This window comes from Garra rufa, chromosome 10, assembly GCF_049309525.1.
Source record: "Garra rufa chromosome 10, GarRuf1.0, whole genome shotgun sequence".
Taxonomy (NCBI): domain Eukaryota; kingdom Metazoa; phylum Chordata; class Actinopteri; order Cypriniformes; family Cyprinidae; genus Garra; species Garra rufa.
Window position 1 is genome coordinate 45,100,530 of NC_133370.1, and position 15,656 is coordinate 45,116,185.

Here is a 15,656-nt window from a genome sequence, read left to right on the forward strand (position 1 = left end):
GTCAGTACATTTTATTCTTTCTTTTTTTGAAAGAAATGAATACTTTTATTCACCAAAAATGTGTTAAATTAATTAAAAAAAATATATTTTAAATAAATGCTATTCTTTTTAACTTGTTATACATCAAAAAATCATCCTGAAAAAACAAAAACAAAAAAACAATTCTAATAATAAATCAGCATTTCAGAATGATGTGGAAATTCACAGGAATAAATTCTATATTTTAAAGTATATATAAAAAAATTATATTGTAATAAAGTTTTGCAGTATTATTTTTTTCTGTATTTTTAATCAAATATATGCAGTCTTGTTGAGCATAAGAGACTTCTTCAAAAAATATTACAAGTCTTACTAATCCCAAACTTTGAATTAGTGTATTTAATCACAAAAAAAACATATTATTCCAATTAAAGACAACTGTTTACTATTTATATATATATTTTAAAATATAATTTATTTCTGTGATGCTAAGCTAAATTTTCAGAATCATTACTCCAGTCCTCAGCATCACATGATTCTTTAGAAATCATTCTAATATGCTGATTTATTTTGTTCACAATTTCTAAAACCCCATGAATACAATAAAATACAATACAATAAAATTTACTCAAGAATTTCCCAAGAACCCTGAGGGGTGTCACGTTTGACACATTAATGGCTAATGTCCACTCTTCTGGTGACAAACTACGCAAACACCCCGACCTACACACAATCGCACACAAATTCAATAGGGAGGAAAGCATTCTTGCTCATTTCTGAAGGAGAAATGGGTCCTGTGGAGCAAGGTTTATTGATTTCCTTTAACTGATGGCGTATTGATAATGAACTGCTGGGCCCCTTTTACATCTAATATTCCTGACACGCACATAAATAGAGCGCATATGTTTTAAACGTCAATCGCAGGGAACTTGAAGCGTGGGCTGACATTAAAACCCTTAATACAGAATTTCTGGTCTTATATTGATGTTTGGAGTGAGTTCATGTGTGTGTGTTTGCAAAATGGGGTTGTGTAAGCAGCCAATACAAATGACCTTCAGAGAAGAGATTCAGTCTATCCTTTTGAGGAGAAAAACAAACAATGAAGCAGCTGATAACATTTGAAACACAAAGTTAACCATAGTTGGTCGGTCATTAATTATCAATCGATCAATTGCAAATACAGTTCAATTTTTATATTTTAATGTTGAATTTTTAGAAATGTACTAACATTTGCATTAAAAACAATGATAAATAAATTTGTATACTATATTCTACAAATAATTTCATAAATGCGAACACATCCTAATTTTAATATTTTACCTTATTTATTTATTGTTGAAAATGTAGCAAAAAATGTATTTATTTTATTGTTTTGAAAACAACATGATTCTATGTATATTATATCAGTAATACTTTACAATGAGGTGTCATTTGTTAACATTGATGTATTACTAACATTAACAAACAATGAGCAATATATTTATTACACTATTTATTATTCTTTGTTAATATTACAGATATTACATATATAATACATATTATTATAAAAATACAGTTGTTAATTGTTTGTTCATGTTAGTTCACCATGCATTAACTAATGTTAATATTTTAATAATGCATTAGTAAATGCTTAACTTAACATTAAGATTAATACATGCTGTAGAATTTTTGTTTATTTTTAGTTCATGTGAACTAATGCAGTTAACTAATAATAAACCTTATTATAAAGTGTTCCAGAAAATATAAATTAAACTACATTTTAATAAAGAAAATTACCTCATGCAACGATTTGAAACATAGAAAAATACCTAACAAAACGTATTTTGTTAAATATTTATTTACCTTTTATGAAAGAAACATTCGCAATTTATTCATTTAAAAATAGAATAATTTTAGTATTTTACCTAATTTTTTTTTTATCAGGAATGTAGAAAAATATTTTTTAAAAAATGCTAAATGAACCCATGATAATAAAATTTCTAAATGATATTTATATGTGACCCTGGAGCACAAAACTAGTCTTAAGTCGCTGGGGTATATTTGTAGCAATAGCCAAAAATACATTGAATGGGTCAAAATTATTGATTTTTCTTTTATGCCAAAAATCATTAGGAAATTAAGTAAAGATCATGTTCCATGAAGATTTTTGGTAAAATTCCTACTATAAATATATCATTATGATATATTTATTATGATATTATCATTATGATTAGTAGTATGCATGTTAAGAACTTAATTAGGAAAACTTTAAAGGTGATTTTCTTAGTATTATGATTTTTTTGCACCCTCAGATTCCAGATTTTCAAATAGATGTATCTCGGCCAAATATTGTCCTATCCTAACAAACCATATATCAATAGAAAGCTTTCATATGATGTATACATCTCAGTTTGGTAATATTTAACTTTATGACTGGTTTTGTGGTCCAGGGTCACATATGTATATGTATATATAATATAAATATACAATATACAATTTATTATCTTTTATCGAAAAAACATTATACATTTGTTCAATTTAAATATATAAATTTAAAGACAGAATACGAATACATCTGAATTGTCAATTAAATTGGAATTTAGTGATGTTTTTTTAGCAAATAGCACTAATTAACAATCACACTGAATCATTAAATTCCTCAAAATTATTTCAACAGCTGCTTGCATTGAACGTTTCAATGCAAAAGCAAGTTGTACGTCAATACATAATGATAGATGGTGTTTTAGCTTGCTATTATAAGCAATTGATGAGACAAATATGAGGTACCGATCGGTAACGTCTTGGTCCCGTGGGTTGGCGTGTTCAACGGTTTGAGGAAGCCCAGCTCTGGGGGTCCGAAAATCCCTGAGGATGAGCCAGATTGCATGCGGGCAGGAGGCGAGTCTGTGGATCAAACAATAACTTATTATGATTGCAGCTTTGCTTTTTACTCTTTGTGGAAAATAAAGAAGATATGGCATTTGAATTAGCTGAAAAGCCAAAACTCATTACATTTGGTTTGAAATAACGAGCTCTTGTCCTAAACCTATTTTGTGCAATTGTAAAAGACTGTTATCGGCACTAATGGACGCACTCTGCTGCCAGCTGCCCAGCTCTCTGAATGGTGTTGTGAGGAAGAATGAGACAATGACTTGCTTTCTTTCACCAAACACCGTTGGGTAAACACTGTGTGGCCTCCAGCCAGATGTCACCAAATGCTGAGTAGCCCCCCACCCCTCTTTAACCCCAGGTTTCACCCCTACCCCCGTATGTACCCTCCCCCAGGACAGAACATGACCTCTGTGCATCAAACCAGCAGAAGATGGACATCCTCCACTGGACAGACGCAGCATGTGTTGTCTTACACTGCTCTTCTCATACGCTCCAGAGAAACAACTACAAATAGAATATTGTGTAACAAAGCATGCAATATTTGACAGTCCACACATACACTCACCTGAAAGGGGGAAGGGAGATGGACTGTGGCCATTTGTGTCTCCATTTTCTTTGCTGCTTAGAGAGGATGACGAACTAGGCTTGTATGAAGAAGCACTGCTCGAGAACGGCCTTGTCTTACAATCTGAAAATTAAAAAAAAGGCACAGGTAATGTGAAGTAAACCATCTGTCTGCTTCAAATCAAACAGATTCAGAAACAACTATGTGTAAGATGTGAATGGAAAAGATGCACAACATATGAGGAACAACTGCTTTTGTTTTTTTCATCAGTACAAGTCTGGTACAGAAATAAGATTATTTAAGTTAAACAGCACTTTTTCATAATTTGTATGGAAAGATTATTAATTTATACAAGTGCAAAATATGTATTAATTGTAATATTATACCTTTTTAATGACTATTTGATGTTTAGGAATGCAGCAACATATTTAACCTTTTATATTTAATAATAAAGGTTTTGTTAAATAATACACTAATATGTATATATTCTTAGAAATTGTATATTTAAAGATTCAATTGTATACCATATTCCATGTATAAACCGTTCATTATCAATTAATTACTAATAAAAATAATTTTAAATTGTTTTTGTTTAATAAAACAATAATAATTGAATTTGGAAATAATATTCAAATAATTCAATCTATGTTATATTCTATAGAAATAATTTATCTTAACTTTTAAGGAAGAAATAATCAATTATCAATGTATTATTATTATTATTATTTAAAATATAAAATATAATTGCAAATGTATTTTAATTGCAGTTAAATTAAATTTTAATGAAATTTAAATGAATTTAATTTCAACTAATATTTGATTTCATTTTTAGCATTTTATTTCAATGTTTAAAAATGTAGCAAATTATCTTCAAATAATAAAATATGTTCTATATTCTATCTAAAAAAGGTTTTAACATTTATAGAAGAAATAATCAATTATCAATTAATTAATTAAAAATAAAATCCAACTGCAAATACATTTTAGTAGCAATTAAAAAAATGTAATATTATATGTTTTTACATTTGGAAGTTGGCTTCAAATAATTCTATATATACTGTATATATATATTTGATATTCTATGAAAATAATTGACCTTTTATGCAAGAAATCATCAATAAATAATTTATCAATTTAAAAATAAAATACAAATGCACATCAATTTGATTTATCAATTGAATAGATGTTTAAAATCATTTAGTCATTTTTTAACTGTAATATTTAAACCCATTTAATATTGAAACAAAAAGTAGCAAAAAAAAAAATGCCTTTTTAAATGTCGTGTTAAACATAACAAGGATAATCAAATTTGGAAATAATCTTTAAACACAACACCTCAATCCATTTCCTAATAAAAAATTAATCAAATGCATTTAAACAATAAACACCATCAAAACATTAAGAGAGTGGTACCTTTCCAGCAAATGAGGGTTCCCTTGCACAGAGCACCCTGCGAGTTCTTCACCAGGTGGTACTTTAAGTGCTTCTGCTTCTTCGGCTGAGTGGATAACTTCAGGTTGATGTGGTTTGAGAACTCAGTGAAGTAGCGAAACCCTTTCTCACCACAGCCCACACAGTTCCCCGAAAACCCTTCATAAATACACAAACATCCATCACTATATGCTGCCAAAGACTCTTCAGAAAGACCAAGATTTACGCTGCATCCAAAAAAGGCAAAAAATATATATATTAAATATTGCTTCTGAATGGCTGGTTTTGTGTTTTTTGATTAAATCATATGTTTAGTTTAACTTCCTGGGATTGTATTGGAACCAACCTAAAAGTGCATTTTTCCCATTCTCATCTGGCAGGAAGCGCTTGTCCACCGCACAGACGAGGATGTGCTCCGGGATGCTGGGCGATTTGGCACCAACCAGCTCAAACCCCACTGGAACCTCGATAGACTCTGTTGCCATGGAAACCAGGCGCAGATCCTTTCCCGCTTGACAGAACCCTGGGCACAGATGACTCGAGTCAGCGATGTAATGAAAAGCGGCCACGCTGATGTAGCTAAATGCACCATGAGTCACTTTCAATGCCGCTGTCTCTGGTTTTGCAATCTCATTTAACTTTGACACTGGTTTTGTACAATCTGCTTGTTTCACCATGCTTTCATATGACTTCTGACCTGGACCTGGAATGCATGCTGGAAAACATCTATAAATTTTCTTACCATCAACAGTGCAGCAGCCGTCAGGAGGGGGGCCTTGCAGGTATGGCAACGGCGGGCTGCTGGTGTCTGAATCATCCTCGTCGTCCATATCATCAACTGAATTGGAGGACTGGCAATTCACCAGCACATGACTGGACAAGTCAGACCTCAAGCTCAGGTCCATTTTGGGCTTAATATCTAGGGTTGAACCAGAAACAGGCGTGTTATTGATATACATACAGATTTTTTTATGTATTTTAAATAAGTTTCTAATGCCCATTAAGGCTGTGTTTATTTGATCAAAAACACAGAAAAAAGTTATATTGTGAAATATTATTATGATGTAAAACAACGTTCTTCTGTTTAATGTACATTAAAAAATACTTTATTTCTCATCATTTCAGCATCATTACTCCAGTATCCATTGTCACATGATCCTTCAGAAATCACTTTAATATGCTGATTTATTATCAATGTTATAAACAGTTGTGCTGCTAAATATTTTTTTGAACCTGTGACACTTTTTATTAGGATTCTTTGATGAATAAAAGTTAAAAAAGAACAGCATTTTTTATATAAATCTTTTCTAACAATATACACTACTGTTAAAATGTTGTTTTTTGAAAGAAATTAATATTTTTATTCACCAAGGATGTGTTAAATTAATAAAAAGTGATAGCATAGATTTACATTGTTAGAAAAGATTAATTTCTCAAAATGTTACTCATCAAAGAATCCTGAAAAAAAAAGAATCCCAGGTTCCCAAAAATATTTGGCAGCACAACAGCTTCCAGCTTTGATGATTCTAATAATAAATCAGGATATTAGAATGATTTCTGAAGGATCATGTGACACTTAAGACTGGAGTAATAGCTGTTAAAAAAGCTTGACAGGAATAAATTATATTAAAATAAAAAACATTATTTTATATTGTAATAACATTTTGCAGTGTTATTTTTTTTTCTGCATTTTTGACCAAATAAAAGCAGTCTTGATGAGCATAAGAGACTTCTGTTAAAAAACATTACGGCCCGGTTTCGCAGACAAGGCTTAAGCCTAGTCCTAGACTAAAATGTAAGTCTGAGTTGTTTCAACTGAAATAAAATTGCACTGATTGATTTTAAAATATATCAGTGCCTTTATTTTGTCTCAAGATGCACACCAGTAATGTTTTTTTCTTAGCATGTTCATAAAAATTACTTAAATGTCCTAATTGAACTATGGTCTAATCCTGGCTTAGTCTAAGCCCTGTCTGGGAAACCGGGCCTACAAGTCTTACTGATCCCAAACTTTTGAGTGGTAGTGTACGTAGCCTGCCTTTCAAAAGTTTGGGATCAAGTTTTTTTTTATGTTTTTAAAGAAGCCTTTTATGCTCATCAAGACTGTGTTTATTTGATCAAAAATACAGAACAAATTGTAATACTGTGGAATATTTTAGCTATTTAAAATTGTGGTTTTATATTTTAATATACTTTAAAAATATATACTGAATTTTCCACATCATTAGTCTTCAGTGTCACATGATCCTTTAGAAATCACTCTAATATGCTGATTTATTTTCAATGTTGGAAACAGTTGTGCTGCTTAATATTTTTTTGGAAACTGTGATATTTTTTTTCAGGATTCTGTTATGAATAAAATGTTAAAAAGAACAGCAGTTACAGCAATATACACTCCTGTTCAAAGTTTGGGGTCAGTAATTTCTTTCTTTCTTTCTTTCTTTAAAAGAAATTAATACTTTTATTCAGCAAAGATGTGTTAATTTGATTAAAAAGTGACAGTAAAGACTTATATTGTTAGAAAAGATTTCTATTTTGAATAATTACTTTTTATTAATCACAGAAATTAAATATAATTTATTTCTGTGACCTTTTATGCTGATTTATTATCTATGTTGGCAACAGTTGTGCTGCTTAAAATTGTTCTGTCATTTAAGGCAATTTTAAGCAAGCTGAAAACTAAAATAAATAAATAAATAAATAAATAAATAAATATATATATATATATCTCATCAATGGACATGACATGTACCCTAAAATATAGATAGAATGACCCACATATGAAGCTTTGTGATGGATGAAATAGAGCCTCTTTGACCACATTTTCTAAAATCTCTACCAGAAGTGTTTTTCCTTAAAATGCAATTTATGATTAAAATCAATTCCTTTAAAGCCAAATGATTACCTTCCAGGTTGCTAGGATACTGATCAGGCTCCAGATAAAGCTGTGTGAATACGGGCTGCGGGTCGCCGCCGCTCGATCGTAATGAGGCCTCTATAGAGTTGTGAAGAGCCTCTTCAAAGCGGGCAGACTTCAGCTGCCCTGCATATGAATTCCCCATGATCTGAAACAAAACATACAATTTTCACATGTAAATATGTCCTGCATAAATACCACCCACACACATCATGATCAGTTCAGTTTTGAACTCACAAAGTAGAACTTTTTTGGTTTCAAGGGTTCATTTATAATGACACTGAGATGGAAGGAAACATTAATGTAATGTTCTGACAGACTGCGTGGTCGAGATTTTAATTCCACCTTGAACAAGGCTATTTAAAAAAAAAAAAAAAAAACTCATCAAACCAAGGCACTCGAAAATCTTCTTAGTAAGAATAAAAAGCCTTTATTCACATGGCTATTTATTATTACCAGGCTATTTATAAATAATTTATAAAGGCTATTTTCAGTCTTTCATAGAATCGCCCTTGAAACTGTTTCTGCTGTATTACTAGCACAAGCAGTCCAGGCATGTTTCTGTGCATGAGACACTCAACAACTAAACTGTATCATGAATGCCTGATTTCACACTGCAAAAAATGCTTTTCTTACTTAGATTTTTTGTCTTGTTTCCAGCCAAAATATCTGAAAATTCTTAAATGAAGATGGATTTTCTAGACGAGTAAAAAATATTTTCTTGTTTTCAGAAAAAACAAGCCAAAATTAAGTGATTTTTTTGCTTTTTCTAAGCCAAATAATCTGCCATTGGGGTAAGAAAAAAAATCTTATTTCCAACAGAAAACAAGATTATTTTTCTTACCCCATTGGCAGATTATTTTGCCTGTTTCAAGCAAAAACACCCTTAATTTTGACTATTTTTTTCTGAAAACAAGACAATCATTTTTACTCATCTAGAAAATGCTTCTTGTTTTAAGAATTTTTAGATATTTTGGCTGGAAACAAGACAAAAAATCTAAGTAAGAAAAGCATTTTTTGCAGTGCAAACAGCACGCCGACATAAATCAAATGAGAACACTGCAAAAAATGCTTTTCTTACTTGAGAATTGATGTCTTGTTCCCAAGCAAAAAATCTAAGTATGAAAAGCTTTTTTTTGCAGTGATCAACTATATTCCAATACGTCATGTGAGCCACCAAAACATCCATCCTTATGACTTTTCTGCAGACTCCTTGAGTTGTTTTTGTTCAGAAATACTTGACTATAAAAATGATCCAACTATAGAAAGTAATGGATAATGTACAATTAGTTGACCATTATTGCAAAATAAACCCTGATAGCATGATCAAGACCCTGACATGAATCTAAAGAGCCTTATATCGCCTTTAAGGAGTGTATTTAGCAACAACAAAGCTGATTCCAATAAATATTTGAATACAGAAAGGCTCCAATACATATTTATATAAAAAATAATAATTACTGTACCAATTTATTAAAAAGCAGTGCCTGACCGTTAAGCCACACGTCAAGTATAACCATCTCATCTGCTAGACCATCTGCTCTGCATTGACGCTTTAATTTGCACTTCTGATTGCATTTCCTTTCCCCTTTACATTTTTGTTTGCCTTGTGAAACGACCAAAGCTCAGTATTGGTTTGTATTTGTAAACTAGATGACACACTGCAAAAAATGCAATTCTTTCTTAGATTTATTGTCTTGTTTCCAGCCAAAATATCTAAAGATTCTTAAATCAAGAAGAATTTTCTAGACGAGTAAAAACTATTGTCTTGTTTTCAGAAAAACAAGTCAAAATTAAGTGCGTTTCCGCTCCAAACAAGGTAAATAATCTGCCAAAGGGGTAAGAAAAATTATCTTGTTTTCTTTTTGAAATAAGATTATTTTTCTTACCCCATTGACAGATTATTTTGCTTGTTCAAAGCAAAAACTCTTTATTTTGACTAGTTTTTACTTTAATTTTTACTCGTGTAGAAAATCCTTCTTGATTTAAGAATTTTTTTATGTATTGGCTGGAAACAAGACAAAAAAATCTAAGTAAGAAAAGCATTTTTGCAGTGAATGAGTCTGTTGCTTTAAATTCACAAAAAAACAAAAACAAAGACGGCTCTCACACTGCAAAAAAAAATGCTTTTCTTATTTGGATGTTTTGTTTTGTTTCCAGCTAAAATATTCTTAAATCAAGAAGGATTTTCTAGACAAATAAAAATTATTGGGGTAAAATAATCTTATTTCAAGCAGACAACAAGATTATTTTGCTTACCCCATTGGCAGATTATTTAGCATGTTTCAAGCAAAAACACTTAATTTTTTTCTGAAAACAAGACAATAATTAGTACTTGTCTAGAAAACCCTTCTTGATTTAATAATTTTAAGGTATTTTGGCTGGAAACAAGACAAAAAATCTAAATGAGAAAAGCATTTTTTGCAGTGCATATTTAATAATTAACTACTTCCATGAAATAATACAGCTGCAGCAATAGACAAAACATTAAATATGGAAAATAATTGGCATTATACTATACCTTTTGGTTATTTTTCTTTAGCTGTAGAAGGACAGGATCACCTCTTCTCCATGGTATATCAAAGTTGAACTGCAGTGTTCCTGCACCTACAAACATAAGGGAAACTGTCAGAACTTTGTTTATAGTATAAATACCATGTATTATGTTTACATTTGGTAAAATTGGGAAAACAGGCATCTGTTAATCGCTTGATCTGTGCAATCAAATTTAACTATTGCAGCATTAGAGATTCACAAAAGCATTGAATTGAGAATTTATTGTAGAATAAATCATATGTAGTGAGTATTAATTCATGCGTTATCTCAGATCAGACAGTTGTTTGTAAAGTCGGACAGATTGCAGTGATCTTCAACATATGTAGCTGTTAACTGATAACGCTGAGGGATGAGTTATATGACACTATGACCTCAAGGGAATGTTTGTGGAGCGCATAGGGGAAAGGAACTCCACGTCTCTTACTTCCAGGATTACACAAAGACTGATGGGACAGGTTTTGTGCTTTTGGCCTGGTTAAAACAAGAGTGAAAAGCAGTAAAGCCATCAATCAATCAGCAAATACTTCTATTCCAAGTATCCCAAATTTGCAAATATTATATGATCTGTATACTTGAGAAAAAAAAAACTAAACAGAAAATGAACAACTGTGTGGGTAGTTTTTAGTATATTTTAGGTTAGAGTTGACCAAATACATTGATTTCTACCAGGTGATAGCTTCACAATAAATAATGCAGCTACAATAAATTTAGTTTATGCCCACATTTACAAGAAAATCAGATATAATTGTGACCGACTGCACTCTAAAGATCTCCAAACATCTCCATCAGAAATATTAAAAAGCTTCCTCTTAAGAGACTCCACAATGCATCAGCAAATCCATTTTTTCAGGTAAAAAACAAGTCTCTGCAGATTGATATGTAAAATTGCTGGTGTGCCGCATGGGACATATCAATTGATGCCACCATTGAATAGCTCAAAAAACAAGTAGCACACCCTGTTTTGCAAACAGCTCACATAGAGGCCTGCTGGGCCAAGTTTCAGCTAATCGCTCATCTTGATACTGTGGTAAACAGAGGAAAAGTGAGGTAGCAGCACCTGAGCATATTTCTGCTCTGCCTTCGGGGCTCTCAGGGTCCAGTTTGACTGCTAATGACATTCAAGGGGTGTTAAATGCTAATGTGGACATGCCTGCAAAGAGCCCTGCCCTTAGGCCAAGAGCTGTTTCAGCTCCAGTCACTTCTTATTGCTTCTGTACATTTCGCTTTCATAAATGCATGCAGCACAAAAGCTGTCACGACATCTAAAAATACTGTAGAAATGGAAGAAAATGTAATCATTCATTGAAGATTCAATATAACACTGACAGTGTGTATGCAAGTCTCTTTCCCTGATCAAAACGAGTTTACCGACAACCAAGGATTTGATGTGACGCAAATGGTGTGTTCAAGGATGTTCAAGAAACTAAAAGCTTAACAAATATAAACTAGGGGATCCTGAAATAGCCGAGAAGGGAAACACAACACTTTAAGTAGCCAAAACAAACCAAACCACAGACATAATTAGGCAAAGCTACCAAAACGTGTTTGCTTGGCTGGTAATGTTTGTTTTGTCTCAAATTTACACCAGTGTTCTCCAAAAGACACAATATGTTATTGGGTGGCATTAGTCTCTTGACCTAACTTTGTAAAGTAAATTTGACCTATAAAAGGTCCATAGAAAAGGTTGTTTTATTAATGACAACAAGTACAAAAACATTCAGTGTGGACATTCTCAGTTGAGGGAGCAGACATTTTTAGATCTTTTGATTTCTTATTCTTGGGCAAGTTCTTTGGCCTCAGTACCTGAAGTTGCTGCGAGAGTGCTTTTGTATTTCTAAATAAAAAGTCAAATAAAAGGTTTATATAAAATATGCCAAATGTGGCAGTAAATGTGGTTACCTTTCTCTCTTTCTCTCAATCCACTCCCTCTTTTGTTTCCTTCCTTATCTGCATAATTGCATTAAACTGATGACAATGGGAGAGGACAACTTGCTTTCAATGCACTTTTCAATGAACAAATTCTACTTGGGTTTCACAAAAACTCCAGTGGAATTTATAAAAACAGCCTATTTATACGATACAAACATTTAGACTAAAAACAAGAAACACATAACCGAATGTTTTTAACTATTCCTGTCTATATTTACATAAAGTCTAACACCGCATTACTTCAGTTATGATTCAGCACTCATTGACCAGTTCACACTTAGTTTTTTACATTCAGAGTTATTCACTAAAGGAAAGAGAGTTTAAAGAGCAAAACGTCAAGCAGGGGGATGGGACAGAGATTAGCCAATGCAAAAATGCAAATATCTTTAAATAAATGGGGCGCTAAGCGCCATGGCCATTCACACCAATTTAGCAGGAGCCGGTGAGTGTCAAAGAAACTAACATAACGCTTCTGTACCTTTCATAAGCAGCCGGGGTGTGGAGTGTGCCTCAAATCCCACTGAAGACCTCAAAGCTGATCACTAAAACACAAACAGCCTATTTCCATAGCAAACGTCCTTCGGATATCCAAAAGCAGCGTTAAGGCTGTGACAGTATTCCTTGTTTCTGTTGCGAGCTAGCAGCTCCCAGGTCATGATAGTCCAGAGTCAGGGCAGCAATGGCTGATTTCAGGAACTCCACTGGAGCCACCTTCTCTGTCCTGTACTGAGTGGCTCTGGATACACAAACCCTCCAACACTCACATACACAAACAGCAGGCCCTCCCCCGTTCCTCTTGCCCCCTCCCTCTTCTTGGCCATTTGCTCTGTGGGGTGAGAGGGGCATTCATCAGGGCTCATTCATCTTGGCCCTTGCTGACCCCCTAAGGTGACAGATGCTGTTGTGGAGATGACCATACCGCAGAGCGCGGCACAATAGAGGCGAGGTGCCTCCGCGCGCCACACGCGTGCTGGGTTCACCACGCACGATGCGCAGATGCCCCTCTCTTAACGTGACACCGGAGACCGCTAAGTGCCATGCTCGCAGATGGGGGTACGACGTAAGGCGAAGGATCGTTTTCCTCCCCTTCTGCCGCTCCCCGTTTTATTGGGGCCATTTTACTGATATGGCACACCAATAGCAAACTAGGGACACTTGCTAAAGAATGTGGGGTCAGTTCGCATTTTGTCCGTCGGCCTTGCCTGAACTCACATCCCTCTCAACGCCGGAGGTTGACGATTAACTGAGAATTCAGGCCCATTGTAAATAGCCGAGTAGCAGGGACTCATCTGGTCTAAATAACTTGACAGGAGATTGATGTTTTGCTCTTTGCCGGATTGATCATTTCCTACCGCGTGCCATGGAGAAGTGACTCAGAGGAAGTGAAAGAGATTCGAATGCAAATATGGGAGGATCGGGTTCCCCTGGTGCTCCAAACTCTCTCTAACAATGACTCCATCTCTTTTCTTATCTCGCAAGATAATGGCAAAATATTGTGACCTCTTCATTTCAAGACCTTGGAAAACAGGAACGGTTTTTAAATAAAACAGTTCCGGCCCATTTGTGACTTGTTACCATTCATTACGACTCACCATGGATCCAATAATCATAATCTTGCTCTATTCTGGCATAAAATGTTACATCAAGATTCATCAGCCCAACCATATCAGATGGCTTTAGAGGGTAAATATACACAGTAGATTTAATCAACACACCGAGATCCTGTTTTGTCTGCAGCAAGTAGTAGGATTTGTTAATAATTGATAACAGCCTTGTCCATGGAACAAAAAGGTGACTTGACGCAATGGTACAAAGAGTGTGCTGAGAACCGCAACAGTGAAATGCATTTGTCAAAGTTAAAGACACAAAGAATTTGTCAAGCAAACAACAAAACAGCCATGTCAACAAAACAATGCATTAGAAGCAAGCGTTTGGTGAGATAAACCAAAAAAAAAAAAAGTATAACCTTGCAGGAAATGTCATTTTTGATCAGGAAGTACTGTAAATCAGTAGTTTATTCTGCTTTTACAACTCTTGTTGCAGAAAAAAACACAATTGGTCTAAATCGAGCCATATACTTCTTCTCACCCTAATAAGAATTAGTAGATAGGGGCTAAAGCAGTATGGGAGTCAGCTTTAAACAATGACCTCCTGCCCTCAGAGGGCTTTATTAGCCTCCCAGAGTCATTAATGCTGTCATTCCAGCTAATCTGGGGGCTTTGTCTAAACATTGTTTATTTTAATTGCAAGGTTTCTCCTTTAGATACCATTTGGACCACACAATAGAATGTGTTGGAGTTGAGAACAACAAATGCTTAATATTTCATTAGAAATGTACCTTTGTTGGTGGGAAAGACTCTTTGTGAAGGCTGTTAAAAAATGTATGTGAAGATGCAGCACAAGTTCAATTTTCTGGCAAACCAAAGTGGCATTTCAAGTCTCTGGCTTTAACACTATCAGCCCTTAATGGGTCACTGGAAAAGGAGAAAGAGAGCAAAGCGGAGGTTTCCTTTGCTCAATTGAGCTTGTGAGTAAAACAAAAGGGTCAGTGAGTGAGCTGGCCCTCCTCACACCCATCCTTCAGCGCTGCTTTGAGTCTCCAGCCCTGGGCACTGACAATGGGAAGTATCTTTTCCACTGCCACCTGAGAATAGATGAGTCATGTGGTGGCGGCTCTTTCAACATCTTTTGGAGTTCTGCTTTGTCTTGTTCTCTACTTCCTTTTGAGAAGTGCTCCATTCTCACGAGATACAGCAAAACTGCCTCATTCCAGACAGACAGCATCTTTGTTTAGATTCTGTGAGACCAGTACAACTTGGTGGATCTTTGGAACAACAAAAGCCCAGTTTGAGGTCAACCACAGCAGAGTTACTGAGTACAGAATTCAGAAATGTAATTTATACTTATTCTCTTTGGAGAAACACAACCCAGATACAACAGGAAAACATAATACAAGTGGGGCTACTTAATCTAAATTTGGGCCAACAAAATTACAGTTTAGGGCAAACCAGAGAAGTTTTGATTTTTCAAATTGTACAGTGTTCCTGACTTTTGTTCTGAGAAAGTGCTCAATCCAAATCCAGTGGGACAAACTTAATCTAAATATAGCCAACTTAATCTGAATCTGGACCAACCAACGCTTAGGAAAGCCAAAGCAAAAATAATGAATGCAGAATGCAAACTTTGAGAAGTGTGACTCTAGTTCTTGCTTACTTCTGGAGAAATGCACAATCCATATGGAAAAACATAATCCAAGTGGGGCTACTTAATCTAAATTTGGGCCAGTAAACATTTTGGGGCAAACCAGAGCAGGAGTTTAAAGTTTAAGTGAGAAGTGTGACTTTTATTCCTATGTTTTATTCTGAGAAGAACCCCTCAATTCAAATCCGATGGAACAAACTTAATCCA

General features: G+C 34.1%; 1 protein-coding gene across 1 annotated transcript in view; it reads right to left on the minus strand.

Annotated features, from left to right (window-relative positions):
* The window catches only part of greb1l (GREB1 like retinoic acid receptor coactivator), a 30,650-nt gene extending 24,893 nt beyond the window's left edge, over positions 1 to 5,757 (minus strand). The window contains exons 1-5 of the mRNA XM_073848681.1: positions 5,589 to 5,757; positions 5,193 to 5,369; positions 4,829 to 5,005; positions 3,416 to 3,538; positions 2,746 to 2,862 (exon numbers count right to left, since the gene is read on the minus strand). Coding sequence (XP_073704782.1) covers positions 2,746 to 2,862; positions 3,416 to 3,538; positions 4,829 to 5,005; positions 5,193 to 5,369; positions 5,589 to 5,751 — 757 coding nt within the window. The 5' untranslated portion in view covers positions 5,752 to 5,757. The remainder of the gene's footprint in view (positions 1 to 2,745; positions 2,863 to 3,415; positions 3,539 to 4,828; positions 5,006 to 5,192; positions 5,370 to 5,588) is intronic.
* Positions 5,758 to 15,656: the final 9,899 nt, after the last annotated feature.